This window comes from Piliocolobus tephrosceles, chromosome 18 (assembly GCF_002776525.5).
Source record: "Piliocolobus tephrosceles isolate RC106 chromosome 18, ASM277652v3, whole genome shotgun sequence".
Lineage (NCBI taxonomy): Eukaryota > Metazoa > Chordata > Mammalia > Primates > Cercopithecidae > Piliocolobus > Piliocolobus tephrosceles.
Genome location: NC_045451.1, coordinates 44,808,798 through 44,828,138, shown reverse-complemented (window position 1 = coordinate 44,828,138; position 19,341 = coordinate 44,808,798). Strand labels below are relative to the sequence as shown.

Below are 19,341 nucleotides of genomic sequence, written 5' to 3'. Positions count from 1 at the left end.
AATGGCAGGCGACAAATGATCCTTAATGCCCGGAGGTGGGCTCTGCCCTCTGTTCCTGCCCATATTACTCCCCCTACCCTGTGCTTACACCATTGGAGCTTTTGCCTCTTCACAAGTCCTCCCTCTTGTAACACTCTAAGGACCTTTGGGCTTGTTTCCTGAATGAATGACAACCAGCGAGTAAGGGAGGAACGCTCTGCCCCAGGGCCTCACTGTCCCACCTTCTACCTGCCCTAGGCCCGGGATGGGGTTTCTTTACCTTGGCATTGTTGACACTTGGGGCCAGATCACGTTTTGCTGTGGGACTGTCCTGTACATTGTAGGATATTCAGCAGCAGCCCTGGCCCCTACCCACTAGATGCCAGTAGCATCTCCAGACAATGTCAAATGTACCCTGCAGGGCAAAATTGAGAACCACTGTCCTAAAAGGACAGATGAATACTTCTTTTTGGGGAATACGAGAAAGAAGAAAGATATATCATCCATTCTCCCAAGAGAGAAAGAAAAAAGCATGAATCCAGGTGAGATACAGAGGAAAGGCTGGGGGACCCCTATGACTCAGACACTATTGTGGGCCTTTATCCTCCCTACTGTGGAAGAGCCACAGGGCAGCCCCTTTCTCAGTGTTGTGGGTTGAACTGTGTTCCCCTCACAAGATGCTGAAGTCCTAACCCCAGGACCTATGAAAGTGACCTCCTTTGAAATAGGGTCTTTGCAGATGATCAAGCTAAGACGAGGTCATTAGTGCAATCACTGCTGTCTTCATAAAAAGAAGACATCTGGACACAGACAGTGTACACTGGGAAGTGACACAAAGACACAGAGGGAACACTGTCTACAACCAAGGAATGCCTGAGGCTCCCAGAAGTGAGGAGAGAGGCCTGGAACTGATTCTCCCTCACAGCCCTCAGAAAGAACCAACTCTGCCAACACCTTGATTTGGGGCTGCCAGCCTCCAGAACTGTGAGACAATACATTTCTGTTGTTTAAACCACCCAATTTGTGGTACTTTGTTGCAGTAGTCCCATGCTAATACACTCAGCAAGAGGAAGGACAACAGGACCGGGGAACTGGAAGAGTGTGTGGATCTGGCTGAGATGATCTCTGCAGAGACACAGAAGGTGGCAGGGGGAGATGCAGGTGCTGACGGGACCCAGACTCACTGTTCAGAGACAAAAACCAACACTGTGCCTATAGGACAGACAAGTGGAAACACATCCCATTTCTAAAATGAAAAGCTTTGATTGCACCAATCACTAGAAGTTGTAAAACTACCCTGAAGAATTAACAACCTCCATACATGCTAACTACATCCATCATAAATTCGTCTTTAGTTTCTGTTATCATATCACTGTCTCTGGGGACCCCTGTCTTGTCATCATTTGCCCTTTATAATTTATTCATCTTGTTCTTGCTTGCATCCTTTCTACTTATCATTCATCTTTACAGTTGTACATAAAATTAGATGGATCCCTCAATGGCAGGACTGTCAGGAAGGGAGATGGGCCTTGCCAGGGAAGCCCCCATATGGTGACGGGGGCCCCACTGGAGCCTCGTATGGGTGTCAGGGTTGAGGTGGGGTGGGCCAAAGTTGAAAGAGGGAGGAGAAAGAAAGGAGAGACGAAGTGTGAAGGATAAAAGAAGAAAGTGTTGGTGAGAGAGACAGAGGAAAATGTGCAGAGGGAGAGAAGAGAGGAGAAAATGGGGGCACAAAGAGAAGAGAGAAAAAGAAAAAGAAAGGAGGAGAAAATGGGATTAAGAAAGAGAAAAGTGAGAGGAAGGCATAGAATGGAGAGACACTCTGAGATAGTGGTGCTAGAAATCTAACTGAGCTCTTTTAAAAAGAATTTTCCCACTTTAACATCTTTCCTGGTAAACTCAAAGGTCACATTGAATTTCCATGGAAGTGACCCATCCTGAGTCACAGTGACCTGAGTCGGGAGGTGTGATGGCGGGACTCTGCATGCCTGCCAGGCTGACATGAGGGGAGGGGAAGGGGGAGACAGCAGGGAGGAGTGTGTTAGTTTGCTTTGTATTCTAGGGTTGTTGGAGTGAGGACACAAAAGCCAATCTTTAACTAGTGAGTTGGAACTTCAATGTTTACCAAGCAGATACAGCTCCTACTTCCCTCACCCCCATCCCCGGCCAGCTCTAATTCCCACTGCTTCCTGGCCTCCTACTGACTGGACCCAGCTCTTTCCCTGCCAGCCCTGGTGAAAAGCCCTTTCTGCTACCAAAGGAACAAAGTGCTGGCCACAGTTTGTCATAGCACCTGGTTTTCTCTCATCTGAGCATCTCCCTTGAGACCCTGTATTCCCAACTTTGGAAATAGAAGGGCTCTTCCTGGAAGACAATTCCCCATAAAGTCCCAACGGCTGGAGGAGCTGCGACAAAGCATCACGGGTCGATTTTAAGGAACAGACTTCTTTCAAGAGGCTTCTTGTGCATACTGTGGCTCCGGGTGGTTCTCAGAGTGGGTCTCTGCTGCCCCGTGTGCGTCGCCCAGCTCCTGGCCTGTCGTGTGTACCTCGACTCTGGGCAGTTTCTTGGACTGGCGCTCCCATCTGACTCATTTTACTCCCACCCTGCCCATATCCTGAATGAAAACTTTGAGTCACTCCTCCACTCCATGGTCATCCTGGTTCTCTCTAAATTCCTAAAGCAACTGGTGGCACTGGCAGAGGCAGGTATCCTGGGCTTTGGTAGCAGACTCACTGCGGGTCCTGGCTCGGCCACTTACCAATTTTGTGACCTTGGGCAAACCTCAATCTCCTCCTCTGTGGGGGATAATCATGACGTCTTCTTCATAGGGTGGTTGTGAAGATAAAATGAGGCTATGTAGGTAAAGTGCTTGGCATCATGCCTGTCGTATAGTAAGTGCTTAAAAATATTGTGATTATTGAACAATTGTCCACACTATCCATTTTATAACATGTGCTGTCTTTGTCTATTGTTGACTATGTAGATATTTTTGTGTGTGTGGCTTCCATCCCCAACTTGGTGGGCAATTCCAAGCGGGGAGGTGGATGTGGTTTTCTTATCTCTGTATTTTACAGAACGTCTGGCACACAGGACATACTTGTTGATGGACTGAGAAACTGCCCTATGTTGATGGTCCCCTGTGGATAGTGAAACAAATTTTGTGACTAGAGGGGCATGGGCATGAAAAGAACAGGAAGCCAGGAAAGAGTGAGATCAAGAGTATGAGGGAGAGAGAGGCAGAGAGATTAGAAAAAAACTCTGCCTGGATTCTGGCAGAAGGCAGTGCTCAAAAAGATCCAGATGAAGCTTCATAGTTTAATAATCTAATTCTACTAGAAACATGCCAAACTCAAAAATAATAATCCATTTGTGACACTGGTCCAGGGATGACTCCATCAGCCATCAGAGGGCTCTGCTTAGGCTGGTTCCCAGGGATACTGGGAATCACGTATCACTGATTTGTAAGAACAGCCACTGTGGTCTGGTTTCTGAGCTTCCACTGATCCCAAGAGAAATGTCAGCTTCCCTTTTCAGGCCCCCAGTGAAGACATGTGCTAGGGGTGCCTCTAGTTCTGTCTCTGTCATTTTGTTATTGTTGCTCATGGTGATGGTGGTGGTGTGTGTGTATGACAGCAATGGGATTATTTTTCTTGCTGGCAACAGGATGCGAGCTCCGTAACTCGCTAGAAACAGCATAGGCTGCCTGTACTATCTTTTCTCCTCTTTCTCTGCTCAGTGAGAAAGTGGAGGGCTGATTTTAATGGATTGATTTTAATGGATTTTGAAGTCTGGAAAAGTGCCTAAATTGCTGAGGTTACCAGTTTTCCAGGTTCTTTTTTTTTTTTTCAATTTCATTCTCCTTAGTCAGACATAAAGTGTGCTTGCTGGGGCACCTAGTGTGGCCACCCCAGATAAGAAGAGGTCCCCCTCTGCCTCTCACCCAAAGAGACAGCCACGAACACAGCCTCAGCTGGCAGGAGCACCTATTATTTGGTTGGGTGAGAGCATTTGGCTTGGTCCTGTCCCTGCATTTGCTAGTGGCACACTTTCTCTGATCTCAAAGGAGAGAACCAACCAACAGCAAAAACACCAGATCTGCTTTCTGGAATCAAAACAACTCCACTTTAAAGAATAATTTTACTTGGTCATTTTGTATTTCATTCGTCTGCATGTAGGTTTGTGTGGAGACAATGTGCCCTCGGAACTTCGAGCTGCAATCCAGTCTTTTATTCCTGCCCCTCCCTCCAGAGGGCCGTGCCTGCCCCGAGAATTGTTTGATGAGGTTTTTGAGGCCATGAGTCTCCCTGTGAAGCCTTTGAAGAAGGGACGGTGTTCGAGGGGACTCTAGTCTATGTTTCAGCTCTGCTGTTGGGCTCTATCTATCTTTCCCCCTCCCCGTCCCATCATACATTCACGTTTCTTTTTGCCCTTTCCCTCAAACTTACTCAACTTGTCTTTGTGATTTCAGAAAAATGCCACTGGATCTCCTAGTATGAAGGATTAGCACAGATTATGGGGAACAGTGTTAATTATCGGTGGAAGGGGGGCTGGCGCGTTGCTCCAATGTGCTCCTGATTTCCCCTGGGCCTTTCTGCCTGGTAATAAGCCTTCTTTAATCTGGCAGGCCCCTTGGTGAAATCAGCACCACGGACAGTGATATTGATTGCTTCTGCGAAACCATCACAGCTGCTCAACCAAATTACCTTTGATATGTGACCTTTAATATAATTACTGCAACATCAAAGTATTTCTATAAATTATTAAAGAACTAATACACTCCATCATTTAGCTATTCTATTATATGTAAAATAAACAACCACAAGTTAATGTTAGATCCTCAACAATCCACACTTGCTACTGAAATACTCCCAGTTCCCAGCCTCTCCCCTTTCAAAATCCTAAACCTCCCCCTCCCACCTTCTGTCTTTCTGTTTCCACATCTGATTCCGGCTTTTAGCCATCATGAAACTCCCCAGCAATCTCTCTCAAGCTGATGAAGAGCCTCCCATAACAATGTGGTATTTTCTATTCCATTTGGGTGGCTCTAAAATATCTATCACAATCTCCCCCAAAACAAAGTACCATAAACACTTTATTAATCAGCACAAACCTTTCTCAGAAGCCTTTGATTATCCTACAATATGGCTTTATGCTTCACACATAACACGGGGCGATGTGGAGCATATTTCTGCCATCTTACAGAGGGCACCCAGAAAGTAATTACTATAATATATGTGCATGTAGCTGCGCCACTGAAAAAACAACTGGGGAATGGCCACCCTGCCAGAGCTGGGCTTCACACAAAATCTGTGCGGTGCTCGATTTCCATATATTTGCATCTGTGGGTATGTTATTAAGATGACTCAGCCCCGTGCTTTGCAATCACAAATACCAAAATACAATACAAAGACTGTCTTAATGGAAGGAAGGCCCTGTGTAATTCAGCACTCCCCACTCCTAAACGAGTAAAGAAAGATCTTTGATGCAAAGGAAGGCTGCCCCCGCCCGGAGTTGCACTTTCTCTCCTTCTACCTGGTTAACCTTTCCCGCTGTGGGGTAGAAATGGAAACGTGTGTTTACATACGGTTGGCTTGGTAAGAATGTAAACATGCATGTGTAAGCATGGGTGTGCATACTTATAGAACACACGTGCTTCCCTGCAGTGTCCATTGTATAAGCGTCAACACTATATTTAGAAATTCTTTAAATTATGCCCACAAACACACATCTTTCCATTTATCTTTAGATACTCAGCAGCCGTATATCTCTCCCCTCTCACCACCGCCCCATCTCTCTGAACCCACAGGAGAGACCGCGCAGACCCTTGACCCAAAGAACACTTCTTATTTTATGGTGATGAACTAGCCTCGATAATAGCCATGGCTGATATCACACCCAGTTAGGGGGGCCATAAATAATTCTCTTCTCCCCCGCACAGAAGCTATAAACCAGGGCCGAGGCGCGATAGTTTATCAAAGACGAGGGCTGGCTCCTTAAATAAACCGCGGTGATCTCACTCGCGGCGCCCCCTCCCACGCCGCCCCCCAGTCACCCCGCCCAGAGCTGACGGCGTCGACTCGATGGGCGGACACGATCGCGCACGCGGCCCGCGGGCCCGGCGGAGGCAGCTCCCGGCTCCGGCCGGTGCCCCGGGACGCGCCGTTCCCTCGCCCCAGACTGCCCGCGCAGGAACGGCGTCCAGGCTCCACCTTCAAGGCCACGGCCAAGTGGGGCCCCTGCCCCGATCCCGTCGGGCCCGGACGACCGAGAGCCCGACGATTTGGGGAGCGCGCGGGCTCACGAGCGCAGGCGGGGGCGGCGGGCGCCCTGACGCTCTCTCCCCCTACGGCGCGCGGCCGCCCGGCCTCCCGAAGTCGCCCCCTATCGGCGCGTCGGCCGCTTGAGCCGCGGCGGGCGCCACTTACCCCGGGCAGAGTCTTCTGCTCGTGCAGCGCGCTCTGGGCCTTCAGCGCTGACTCACGCTCGCAGTAGGTGAGGAAGGCGCAGCCTGGGGAGGGAAGCAAGCGCCGAGAAGGGTCAGTGGGGAGCCCCCGAGCCCGCCGACGCGCCCTGCCGCCCGCCTTCCAGGCTCCCGCCCCTCCCTGCCGCTCGGTCCCTGTCCCCACCTCTCTTTCTCTCTCGTGCACTCTTCTTGGAGCTTCTCTGCCTCTCCGTGTTCCCGGCTGTCTGCTTCTCCTACCTCCCTTTGCTTTTCTATTTTTCTCCCTCCGCGGAGTCTCCCCACCCTGCATCTTCCCTCCACTACACCCCCCCTCCCTACGGTTCTCTCCCTACCCCGTCCCCTGGTGCCTCAGACCTCTCTGCCCTGTTTCAGCGCCAGTCCCTACGCTTCCTAGAAGGGGCAGCTTCCACCCCTCACCCCCAGCACCTCTAGCCACACTTGACCATGGACTCTCCTTCTGGCCAGTAGGAGTGCTGGGCGCTGCTCCCTCAGGGATGGTGGAGGGCTCCTCTAAGCCTTCCAAATAAAGGCTCAGTCTGTAAGGGTACCCCAAGCCAGGCCCTCCTAATAAAATAAACGTACCCTGTGTCCCCAGTCCCAACCCCTGTTGTCTAATTTGCAGTGACAGGTGGTCTTCACACCCCTCCAAGTCATAGGGCTTCTAGGGCATATCCAGGCCACCGAGGCACAGCGCTAGATCACCCTTGCTCTGCCTTTAATTCCCTGGGTGACCTTAACAAATCACATCCTCTTTCTGGCCTCAGTCTCCCCACCTGTGAACTGAGAAGGCTCAGTCTAGCTCTCCCGCTGAGTAATTCTAATTGGGTCCCTCCCCACCCCATCGACAGGGAATCTGGATTTGACAGAGCAACATACTCAAGGGGTGACTTTTCAGTGCTGTCCTTTAGGTGTGGTGACAAGGCCAAGAGAGTGGGGATGGGGGAGTCTTTCTGGGAGTTCTCATAAGGTGCCCAACGTGCCCAGTGTCAGGCCTTCTTCCTCTGCCGCAGATGTGGCTGAAGGTGGCTTGGGAGGCCTGCAAGGCTCAAAACCATGGGGGAAAGCTCAAAAGCTCACTATGGTGAAAGCAGGCTTGAATGTTCTGGGGAACAGTCACCTCAGACCTTTTAAAGCCACCCATGGCCCCAGAGAAAGCACCCTGTGGAATTGCTGCCTCTCTTGTTTCTCGCTCTCTCACATGATCTTATCCAAGGCCACATTCCCAACAACCGGTGCTCCCTTCTGCCCCCCATTCCTCTGCTCTCACCACCTCCTCGCCTGGTATGCCCTTTGTCCCCATGTTCACTTCTCCAAAACCCATCGATTGTTCAAGAATCTGATCAAGTTCTACCTACTCCAGGCAGCCCTCCTTGGCTGGTCTAGTCCATCCCCAGCCAATCTCCACAGCCAGCCATTTGGTCATTGCCATGGCCATTTTTTCCTGAGTTCTCACTCTGTGCCAGGCTCTGTGCCAGACCTCATGGCCCAGGCCCTCCTCTCATGAGGCCCACAGGCTGCTGGTGCCAGTCTGGTACCTACGCCAGCCCTTGTGACCAGGCTTGCTTTAGACTCTGGTTGCCGCGCACAGAATGCTCCTGGTGTCCTCTGCAGCTCCTGACTCCTCCACCATCCAGCCTGCACCCATTGAAAACCCTTTTCCTCCCCTTCCAATGTAGAAATTCCTCCTGCCTCTCTTCCCTTTCTGGCTTCAGAGAGGAGGTGGAAAGGGAATGTATTTGTGAAAGGAATGAAGATGAAAGAAAGAAGCAGGGAGAAAAGCCTGGGAGACAGAGACTCTCAGCTCCCAGTGCCCCCTCTGCCTTCCCCACCTCCCAACTCCTGCCCCAGGCTTGGAGAAGCATCGGAGAAGCCTCTCTCCCACTCTGTCTCATCTCTCCCTTCCTCCAGACACCAGATCGCCCCTCCTCCCTCTCCCGTCCTCCTCCTTCCTGGTCACTGGCAGACGGTTATTGATGGAGACACCCGGGGACTGAAATGAATAGCGGTCAGAGGCCCCCGTGACGTCGTCCCTCGTGCTGCCGCCTGCTTCTCCCGGGGGCGTCTTTCCTCCCGTCCCCTTGTTGGCCTTGTCCTCTGCCTGCAACCAGGAGGTGGCCACTGCCTCTGCTGCACGCAGGCAAGCCAGCTTGGGACAAGGTCAGGGGCAGGTTTGGAGGGAGGAGGATAAGGGGAGGGAGGAAGAGGAGGAGGAGTAGGAGGAGGAAATGACCATATTGTTTCCATGGCCCAAGATAATAAGAAAAGGATTCCAGAGGAAAAGGAATCTGTTGCTTTTGTCCATCTTCCAGGAATTTCTGCCACAGTTTTTGAGAGAGCTCACAACTTTATTGTGAACGAGAATCTTTCAGGATCCTCCAGACCTTGGGTGACCTCCCCCTGCCGTCTCCACCCCCTGAATTTATCTCCTTCCAGTCTTCCCCCGGCCCCACTCACCGGCCCCCTCACTACTTCTCAGCCCGCTAGGCGCAGTCTGCCTTAGGGTCTTTGCACTAGTCTTTCCTCTGCCCAGAAAGGCCCCGTGACCCCACACCTGCTATCAGCGTAGTGTGCTCCTTCCCTTCCCTCTGGTTTCTGCTCAAATGAGACCTCTTCAGAGACGCTTCTCTTGACCACCCTATTTGACGTAGCCCTGCGCTCACACAGACCCGGACTCCTTGTCCCATTTCCTTTTCTGTTTGGCACCCATCACTCCCTGACAGAGTCACATATATTTGCTCATTGATGGGCAGGCTCCCCGTGCTCAGATGAGGTTAGGAGCCTGGCTTTGTTCTGTTTCTACTTGGTTCTCAGTGCCCAGCATATGGGTGCAGGATAATATGTATTCCTTGAAAGTACTGAATGCCAGAACACCTCAGCTAATTTGGTGGGGGCAATAGGCACAGAAATGGTGCTCAGAGGCTACTGAGAGCTGTCCAAGATGTGTGGACACTGAGGCACACTGGACTTCCATAGTGGTGGCAGGGCCAGAGGTTGCCCGAGGGTTGATAGGCGGGTTCCTGATGGGAGGGTTTTTGCCCCAAGAGCTCTCAGGAGCCTGTTGAACTTGACAGTGCACTCTCACCATGCTTCCCCCTTCACCCCCAAGTTGATCCCAGAAAAGGCTGATAAACGATTGCAGCTCCTGATTCCTCCACCATCCAGCCTGCACCCAAAGAAAACTCCTTTCCTCCCCTTCCAGTGTAGAAATTCCTCCTGCCTCCCTTCCCTTTTCGGGTTCAGAGAGGTGGAAAAGGAATGTATTTGTGAAAGGATCAGAGATGAAAGAAGGAAGCAGGGAGAGAAGCCCAGGAGAGCCCCTTCCCAGGCAGGGCCCACCTCAGTTTCCTCATGTGTAAAATGGGAAAAGTAATGGCCCTCAGAAGCTTGTGGGGAGACCTACTTGCCAGTGAGTATGAACAGCCTGTGCAGGCTTCAGTAAGTGCAGGCTGCAGTGTTGTGAAGCAGGAGCTAGAGAGGTGCTAAAGCCCCCTCCTTCTCTCCCTCTGCACCTCTGTGAGGCGGGAGTGGTTGGACACAGAGGCTGACTGGGCAGTCCCACCCCGGGCCCTTCCCGGTCCATCTCCAGCCTGTCTGATGCAGCGGCTGACACGCCAGCACGGCAGATTAGTTGGCTATCTTAAGGCTCTTTGAGAAAGGCAAATGCGGATAAGCAGTTATTAACGCTGACTCCGGGGTTCAAAGGAAGGGACCAGTCTGCTCCCTGGCTGAGGCCAGAGCCCTGGGGGAATGGTGACTGTGGGGAGGGAGCTGCAGGAGGAGAATTTACCATCACAGGGTGCTGTGGATGGTGAGAGGCCTGGGGTGGGGGCTGGGGGGCTGGGGAAGAAAGGGTGCCCAAGCATCAGCCATTGGACACTCACTGCTCTCTGCTGGAGAGGGAATGGGGGTGGGACACACAGAACCCCCAGCTAGAACAGCTGGCCTTGACTTCCTGTGGCTCATTTCCACATCTCGCAGGGATTGAGGAGGGGGCTGTGGGCTGTGAGGGTGTCCAGCCGAAAGCCGGGAAGGTGGGGAGCATCAGCCTCGGCCCAACACTCTCCTATGAGGTACTGAGGTGTCCCCAGAGACATCCCTGGTGGGGCCTTTGGGAATTCACAGTTGCAGTGGGAAACGGGATTCTCTCAGGGAGCAGCTGCCTAACAAACAAGACAGTGTGGGACAGAGGCCAGCACCGTGGGACAGAGGCTAGCACCGGGCTTCGAAAGCTGAGTCTTGAGAAGGTCTGTGGAGGGTGCCTCATCCTTCCTGGGGATATAGCTGGTGGCGTATACATCTCTCCCCATCTTCAGACCCAGAAATCCCCTCCAAGTCCTGATCCTACGATCCACATATACTTGTGCTTACAGAGGAGTCAGCAAGGATCCAGTGTGGCTGCTTGGAATAGCAAAAAATAAAATAAAATAAAATAAAATAAAATAAAATAAAATAAATACATAAATACCTAAAAACCACCTAAATGTCCCTTAGGACAGGAATGTTTTCATTTTTAAACTGTGAATACCCAACAGCAGTTAAAAAGTTGAAACGACCCTCAGTGTACCAGCATGGAAAGCCACATTGTCGGATGGGAAAAGCAAGTTGTGAAATAATAGACGCCATGTATGTACAACGGAGACACAATCAACTCGCCCATTATATACTCACACCTGTATTTACAGGTGAAAGACAAAGTCTGGAAGTCACACCAAACTGAAAACAGGGAGTACGGGGTGGGGAGTAGGGGGGTATGTTTCCTATGACTTTCACTTTTTTTGTTTTGTTTGACACATTTAGACCCAGAATGTATTCGTGTATCACTTGCACAATTAACTTGAAAGGAAAAAAAAATCTTTGCTAAAAGAGGAGGATGAAATGAAAAGGAGGTGGGTGAGAATAGGTGAGCCCGACAGGATGCAGGGCCCATGGCCTGTATTGAGGAGACAAAGATCATTGCACATCTGCCACCTGGCAAATATACTTCATGAGGGAAATCATCCTTGGTGGGGTGGCTGTGGTCCTGCCTCAGAGCTTCCTCTGAGCTGGGGCTGGCTGCTGCGGTGCTGGGGGTTGACACAGGTGCTCTCGGCTCAGCAAGCTGGAAATGTAAATGGTTCTGGTTCTTTGGCTCTGAGTTCTGGGGGTTGGTGTCTGGGGGATGGAATCCATGATAGTGCACCCACCTCCCCATCTTCGCCCTCTCATTTTCGAGGGCCCTCCCAGCTGTGTGACTCTGATGGGACCTGAGGGAGAGCCACCCAAGTGATCCAGGGGCTCTCTGGGTGGGTTAGGACCTCACCCTGAGCTGCCCCCTTTCCTGTCCCAGTGTCTGGGATGGTTCTCCCAGCATCAGCTCATTACAGAGTCTACCACACTTTAGGGGTCAGCGCTTTCTGTCCCACCTCTTCCTGAGTCATGGGATCAAGCAGGATAGACGTGCAGCCTGTTCTGGAGCGAGACAGCTTCGGAAATCATCCAAGGTGGGGTGGGGGCAGAGAGGTAACAGAACTATGGGGCGAGAAATCACACCACAGTGCTGCCCTTAGGAGCTGACACCTGGGCTCCCTACAGCACCCTCTCCTCACCTGAGAGGGACGCCATGCCTATCTCCTCTCCTCACCCGAGAGGGACCCCGTGCCCACCTCCTCTCCTCAGCCGAGAGGGACCCTGTGTCCACCTCCTCTGGCCAGCACAGACCTGCCTGTCCTCTAATGCTCGAGATTCTGTCACATACACTGAATACTTTGACCCGCATGCATGTTTCCTTATTCAGCCGTGTCACCTTCTCCCACTTACCATTCTTATTTACTTATCCCTTCCATTTACCAGCTTGATGCCTTGTCTCTGAATAGACTTTCAATTCGGTGAGGGTGGAGACAGGCTCTTCTATGTCCATACGACTAAATGGAGGGCCCAGCTGCTCGTTCAGGTGTCTGTGAGCTGGAGACCAAGAGGGACTATGGGAGTGGGGGAAAGAGATTCAAGATTGGGGCACTGAAGGGAGATTGGGAAATGTTGGCAGAGTGAGGAGGGAAGGGAGAAGGAGTGTGGCAAGAGAGGTGAGCACTGGGCCAGGGAGAGGCAGGCAGCGTGGGCAGCGGGAGGGTGCTGTCAGGTTCGGGTGCATGCAGGGGTGGCAGATGCCCCTCTCCGACATGGGCAGCCTGCAGACCATGGTGCAAGGGGTGCTGCTGTGCCCAAGAAGGTGGGCAGTGCCCTCTCCCATGTGAGGGGAAACACAGTGCAGCAGAATTAATTGCACAGAGATGGCAGTAATTTACAAAGCCCCCATGTGCCGGGATAAAAGGCCCTTGTCATTGTGAAGTGAAGGAAGTACAATTTCCTGCCCAATTCTGAACAGGGCCGAAGCCTGGGGTGTAATCATCACAGAAGGGAAGGCTCCCGATGTGATGCTCTCCCTCCTCCCACCCCAGCTGGGCCTTGCCTTCCTACTAATTGAATTACAGAATTAGCCAGAGGAAGGTGGCCCTAGAATAGGAAGGTCTGGACTTTAATAAAACATTAGATCCTTTAGGCCTTGGACTTGGCTGGCCTGGAGGAAGTGGAAAAAAGCTGGGGGGTGGGGAATGAGAAGGGAGCAGGAGGCCCACTAACCAGACCTAGGGGCCAAGGAAGGGGCTCCCTGAAGGCCCCTCTGCCCCAAATCTCCACTCATCCACCTGCCATGGTGCCTGAAATCACAGCTGAGGAGCATCATTCCTTAGTGATCCTCACCCCCGGCTGCACCTGAGAATCACCTGGAGGATTTAAAAAACATGTAGGCCACTGCAGAGAAGTTATAGTAGCATCTCTGGGAGTGGATAGCAAGAGGGAGGGAGGGAAAGTCCACCAGTTTCACTGGGAACAGGGTTACTGATGTTCTGAGGTCACATCTGTTCCCCCATCCAGGCTCTGTCTTTCGTGCTCTGGGTGGGCAAAGGCAGTCTTCCTGGTACGTTTTTGAAGAAGATGTTCTGCTGCCACCTGAGGGAGAGGCAGCTACAGAGCAGCTCTTCATGTACATATTCTTCCTCTGCAAACATCCTCCCACCTTGAGTGCCAGAGTCCACACAGCCTTTAAGACCCACCTCTTAGGTCCTACTCCAAGATGAAGCCCTGAGCATCTACCTCGGCCACTGTGGTCTCACTTTCTGTGGATTCGCGTGTGGCCTCTGCCCATGGTCGGCCTCAAGGATGAGCCTCATTTTCTCACCTCAACCATGAACAACTTGAGGCTGGGCTCTTGGGGCTCAGCAGGACTGAGTAACAGATGTGAAAAAGACCCCATGGGTCTGTGCCACTTTCTCCGCTCTTCTCTGTGTGTCCAGCCACAGGTTGACCCTCCTGCCATCTTCCCAGGACCTTTCCTGGCCATTCTTGTTTCCCTAGTTCTTTCCACCTAGATCTTCTTCCCTCTCTCTTCCCACTCCTCCGAGTACTCCGTGCTGGTATTCCAGCAATTCCTGCAGTGTCTTCTCTCCGTGTGACACAGTGATTCCCCACCCACAGAATAGATCTCTGACTTCCTCTTGCTTCTCCACCCCCATGGGGTAAACCCAAGCCTAAGAACATCATCCTTTCCTCTGCTGCCTTCCCCCGCGCCTCACTCCTTGAGAGCCCACGTAACTTTCTAGGAGTGTCTAAGTTTTCCTTCCTCCAGGAAGCCTTCCCTGACTACTTCAATCCCAACATCTCTCATAGCCCTTGGCAATGGTCCTTCTCATTTTGCAGTTAGAATCCTACATGTCTTTGTCTGCCTTGCATTTGTATGTGTTCGCCCAGAAAGTAAATACTCTATTATAGGAGTAGCTCACCCCAGGGCCCCGTTTCCACCAGTGGCAGACAGTGTAGAATGCAGAGATTGCTGAGCTCCATTCTGCCTCTGGCTGGGTGAGAGTGAGCGGAGTGGCAGCAGGAAGTGGCTGCTGCAGGGATGGGGGTGTGGGAAAGGTGGGCCATGAGGTCTGGGGAAGTCAACACATCGCTCAGGCCCCTGGTGGCAGGAGCCATCCATCTTCCTCAGAGGAGGCAGCCTGTGGGGACAGGGGTTATGGGGACTGCAGAGGTGGGGGAGGGGGAAGAGGGATGGTCCCCTAAGCCAATGCATCAGAGGCTGCAGCCTGCTCCCCTCTTTAAGGGCTCTCCAAGTGCTGAAATCTCCCCCTTGGCCATGCATTCTTCTTTCAGGCTCTGCACTGCCCTCCAGAGTCTCCTCTCTTTAAATCAGAAACTCCGGAGAAGAACATGGCCCATTCTAGAGTGCGAATGAGTTTTGTTGAGTTAAACTCCTCTGTGTGGTATGGGAAAATAAATGGCTCACTGTGACTCTTTCTGCCCTTTGTACCCACAAGACAGAGACGTGCACAGAAATGGGTGGTCCAGATTTTCCTCAAGCTAGACTTGAATCTCCCAGGAAAGGGACCAACCTTCTCTTTCTTTCCTTGCTGAGTTCAGGGCAGTGTGTTCAGACTGAGGGACCTAACTGGCTCTAGACAAGGAGGTGCAGACCTCAGAGGGTTAAAGGACCAGCCCGTGGATCCTTTGCCAAGTGTCCCTCCCTGCCAGTTGCTCTTGTTTATGCCCTAAAAGCTTGAGAATTACATGTCTGGTGTCGGCTGCTCCATCTTTATAGCACTGTGAAAAAAGACAAAGTGGATGTGACAGATTGATGGCCTGTCCCCCTTTTCAGCAAAGAGCTCCTCCATGCCTGGCCAGGGCTGATGGGCCCATGAGGCTCAGGAAAGTAGGGACTGGCCCAGGGTGGGTGTCAGCCTTTCCAACATGGGCTTACAGAAGTGAAGTCTGCTCAGCTGACCACATTTGTTGGGCTTTGTTCCTGCAGCCAGGGGCCTGCTTCTGCACCTCTTCTTTGGCCAGCAGCTCCTACTGGTCCCCAAGAGAGCATGAGGGTGCTCCCTGGTATGTGTTTCTTCAGCAGAGGGACTTGATTTGCCAGAGTGCTGTCATGTGCATGATCTCAGCATTCTTACACCTCAGCATAGTCCGGGGACAGAGGGGTATTATCAGCATCTGACAGCTCAGAAGCTTGAGACTGGGAGAGGCTCTGAGATGTGGCCACAGTGGGAGAGCAGAGACCCTGGGTCTCCTGATGACTATTTTTGGGCTCAGTTCCTGTTTCCCCCTCCAGGAGCCCTAGGCAGTGTCTGAGGACAGTGTGAGGATGGGCCATGCTCAGGGAGACACAAGGGTCCTTGGAAGGGAAAGGTCCTCCTTCCCCACCCCCCATCCTGTGGCCTTCTCTTGGGATAAGGGGCTCAAGGGTGACCTCATTTTCTTCCTGCAGGGACCCAAGTAGAGTCAGCTGAAGTGGCGCCTGGCCTTCCTCTATCACAGGTACCCTCTCAAATGTCAAAGGCAGGCACGCCATGGGCTCCTCTGCAGAGGTCTCTAGCTGAGCATCAAGGGTGGATTTCAAATGCATTTGGGGCATTTGCTACTCACATGAGTGCCAGGATAAATTCTTTGCTAGAACCTAGAAGCTGAACTATGTTCCTTTCTAATGAACCTGGTAGGGGAGTTTAGATCTTCCTGTTTGAATTCTTTTAGACCAGGGTGAGAAGCCAGGCTCAACTCAGTGGGGACGGCCCACAGTGGAAGGGGCTCTCAGAGGCCTCCTTGGCAAGACCAAAACCATCGCTGAATTGTGTGATATGGGCGACAGACAGGGCCCCCGACGAAGCTAGGCATCTTCACTGGTTTGGGAGGGAAACCACCTCCCTCCTCACCAACAGCTTTTGAGCCTCTGCCTCACTCCTTCCACCCCTGCCCGGATTCCCTCTCCCTCTTGGCCTGTTTGGTCAGAACTTCACAGCCTCACTAGCTGACCTCAGCCACGTGGCTCAGCCCTGGCCTGACACCCTGACCTCCTCAGCACGTAAGAATCACACCGTGCCCCATCTGAGGCTCCAGTGGCTAGCATCATTTGCTGGGTTGTGTATGTGCCTTATACCTGCACGGCGAGCTCGGCAAATGCTTGCAAAATGAGTGGTAGAAAATTCCCCTTGCTGGAGCTCTCCACGCTCACTGCCATCTTGGGTCCACCCCCATGGGGTAAACCCAAGCCTAAGAACATCATCCTTTCCTCTGCTGCCTTCCCCCGGGAAGGCTGTGGGACTGCTGAGGTGGAGATGGGGGTCATTTTTCAAAGGGGGAGCGTCTTCCCCATGCAGAGGGAAGCTCGGAGGACTCTGTCCTTGGACTGCCTCTGAAGCCCCTGTCCCTATCCCCTGGCCTGAAGCTCTCCCTGATATATCCATAGGGACAGCTCTCTGCCTGCATGATTTGTGTGCGTGTGTGCTTGTGTGTGTGTGTGTGTGTGTGTGTGTGTGTGTGTGTGTGTGTGTGTGTGATGGGCTTCTCTGACTCTTCTCCTGTGAAAGGCGAATAGATCATACCAGCAAGGCAGTGGACCTGTAAGTCCCTTTGTGGCTTCTTAGGACAGACCCTCCCTTTGGGTTACACTGCTAAGCCATGCCTCCCTTCCCCAGCAGTGTGTGACCATCTCACTGTGGGCTTTTGCTTATTCTCTCCCCATGTCTGGAGTGCCTTCCCCACTCCCGGGCCCTCCACCAGATCTCTAATCCTTTGAACCCTGTTCAAGCTGCAGCTCCTCACTGTAACCCTCCCAGCTTCTCAGCCCTTGCTAGGTCTCCTTTAAAAATGTCTGATGTCCTCAAATGAATGCTTGGTTGAGCAGCTTTCCGCTGTTCTCATCTGTGAGAATCCTGTCCCTCAACTAGACCACAGCTCCCAGGGCTGGACCTCTTCTCTGGAGCCCCCTACCAAGCCCCAGGATAGGGTCTCATAAGAGTAGTTGGGTTGAGCTGGACACAACTCAGGAGGGGAGGGTGTGTCCACCCCTCTTTGATTGCAGGGTCTGGTCATATGGTGGCACTCAGGACCCACCTGGTGAGGTGAAATAATCTCGCCTCTCTCCTCTGGTTTCTTCCTAACAGGCACTAATTCACTTAAAGAACAACAACAACAAAATTTTTTAAAAAAACAAGCATAACCAAGAAATTCCAACCTCGGCATCCACGATAGGCTATTTTGAAAAGACCGATAGCCAGGAGTCCCATATTACAGGATCAATGTTTGGAAAATGTGATTTTCTTTTTAAAAGCAGAAAAACAATCTCACACTGTCCTGGCAGGCCACAGCCCAGCTCTCGATAGAGGGTGTCTTTCTCTCATGATCTTGGTCATTTAAGCCACTGTTCTGGCTGGGCTTTGGGCTGCACCCAACACCAATATGATAAGTTCAATCAAGGCATTTAGCAATATTTAACCTGACGGCTGCGGTGAAGAGGGAGTCAGCAACTGTGACCAGGATGCCAGCCTCAATGAGTCAATCCCTCAAATCCAGGGGGGCCCTAAGGAAGCAGCATTCTCATTTTTCAGAGGAGCAGGGGCTCTGGGTTTTGCTCTAGAGCCAGCTGGCCCCAGTCCTGGGGAGGGCTAGAGCTATTCCAGGTCATCCTGCAATCATGCTGACTCTCAAGGAGTGCCCAAGGTGGGTCGGAGGAGTTGGTAAATGGGGAGCCTGGCCTATGGGGTAAGACAGAGCCCAGCATTTAGCTCTAGTTTTTCTCTTCCCAGAGACCCACCCACATGCCCACAGAGCCCACCAAGAGAGAAATGAAGCCAGCTTATCAGCTGACTGTTACATAAGACCAAACAAACCATGTGACTGGGATTGGAGGTGCTGTCATCTGTGGATGGAGTGAAAAGATGCTTGCTTCATTCATTCATTCATTCATTCATTCATTCATTCATTCATTTCACAACCATTTATTGATGGCCCACAGTTTGCCATGAAATACATACCCCCTGCTTTAAAAGAGACCATCGGTGCTGGGCGCAGCGGCTCATGCCTGTCATCCCAGCACTTTGGGAGGCCTAGGTGGTCAGAAGTTCAAGACCAGCCTGACCAATATGGTGAAACCCTATCTCTACTAAAAATGCAAAATTAGCTGGGCACGGTGGCATGCGCCTATAGTCCCAGCTATTCAGGAGGCTGAGACAGGAGAATCACTTGAATCCAGGAGGCAGAGGTTGCAGTGAGCTGAGATCACACCACTGCACTCCAGTCTGGGTGACAGAGTGAGACTCTGTCTCAGAAAAAGAAAAAAAAGAAAAGAAAAGAAAAGAAAAGAGACTATCAGTAAGCATGCTTGGAAGGCCAGGTGATGAGTGTGCAACCAACACACCTATCAAGCCAAAGTTTGTACAGGGCCTATTGGTGGCACAAATATAGCAGCAAACACTTACTGATTTTTGGTTGTATTTTGGGCTTTGTTCTAAGGGCTTTCTATGTTTTGACTCATGTAATGTAAGTCTATAAAATAGACTTATCATCCCCATTTCACAGGTGAGGAAATGGAGTCACTCAAAAATTAAAGACTTGCCCGAGATCTTGTGACCAGGTCCCTGATAGAGCCAGCGTGTGAGATGGGCAGGCTGCCTGCAGATCTCATGTCCTGAACTCTGGACTCTGCAGCCTTGAGAAGGAGGTTAGTCAACTTGGCAGGGGGAGAACTCACTGCAGGGACATCTGAGTGAATCTCCAACCCAGAGTGGCCTTAAGGGAAGGGTGTGCTAAGGGAAAGCTCTGTATGTTCAAAGACTGAACAGAATAGGTTTGGGGGCCCTGGAGTGGTTTAGAAGGGCTGGAGCCTGTAAGAGCACCATCTCCTCCTCAACAGTCCCCTAGGTGCCTTCCTCAACATCTTTCTTTGGCTTTCTCACTTTCTGTTCTTCTTCCTCTCCTCCCTTCCCCTCCCTTCCCCTCCCCTCCCTTCCTTTCCCTCCCCTCTCCTTCCCTCTTCTTCCCTTCCCTTCCCTCCCCTCCCTTTCCCTTCCTTTCCCTTCCTTTCC

The 19,341-nt window shown here is 51.7% G+C and overlaps 1 protein-coding gene across 50 annotated transcripts in view; it reads right to left on the bottom strand.

Annotated features, from left to right (window-relative positions):
* The window catches only part of CELF4 (CUGBP Elav-like family member 4), a 317,087-nt gene that overhangs the window by 226,855 nt on the left and 70,891 nt on the right, over positions 1–19,341 (bottom strand). For 45 of the 50 annotated variants that reach the window (XR_004228581.1, XR_004228583.1, XR_004228582.1 and 42 more), the window contains exon 2: positions 6,408–6,490. Coding sequence is in view for 39 of the 50 variants with exons in the window: in XM_031934509.1 (XP_031790369.1) it covers positions 6,408–6,490 (83 nt within the window). In the remaining 11 variants the exon portion in view is untranslated. Of the gene's footprint in view, positions 1–6,407; positions 6,491–6,608; positions 6,668–19,341 lie in introns of those variants that run through there. The other 5 variants (XM_023207663.2, XM_023207664.2, XM_023207665.2 and 2 more) reach the window with 1 other exon arrangement.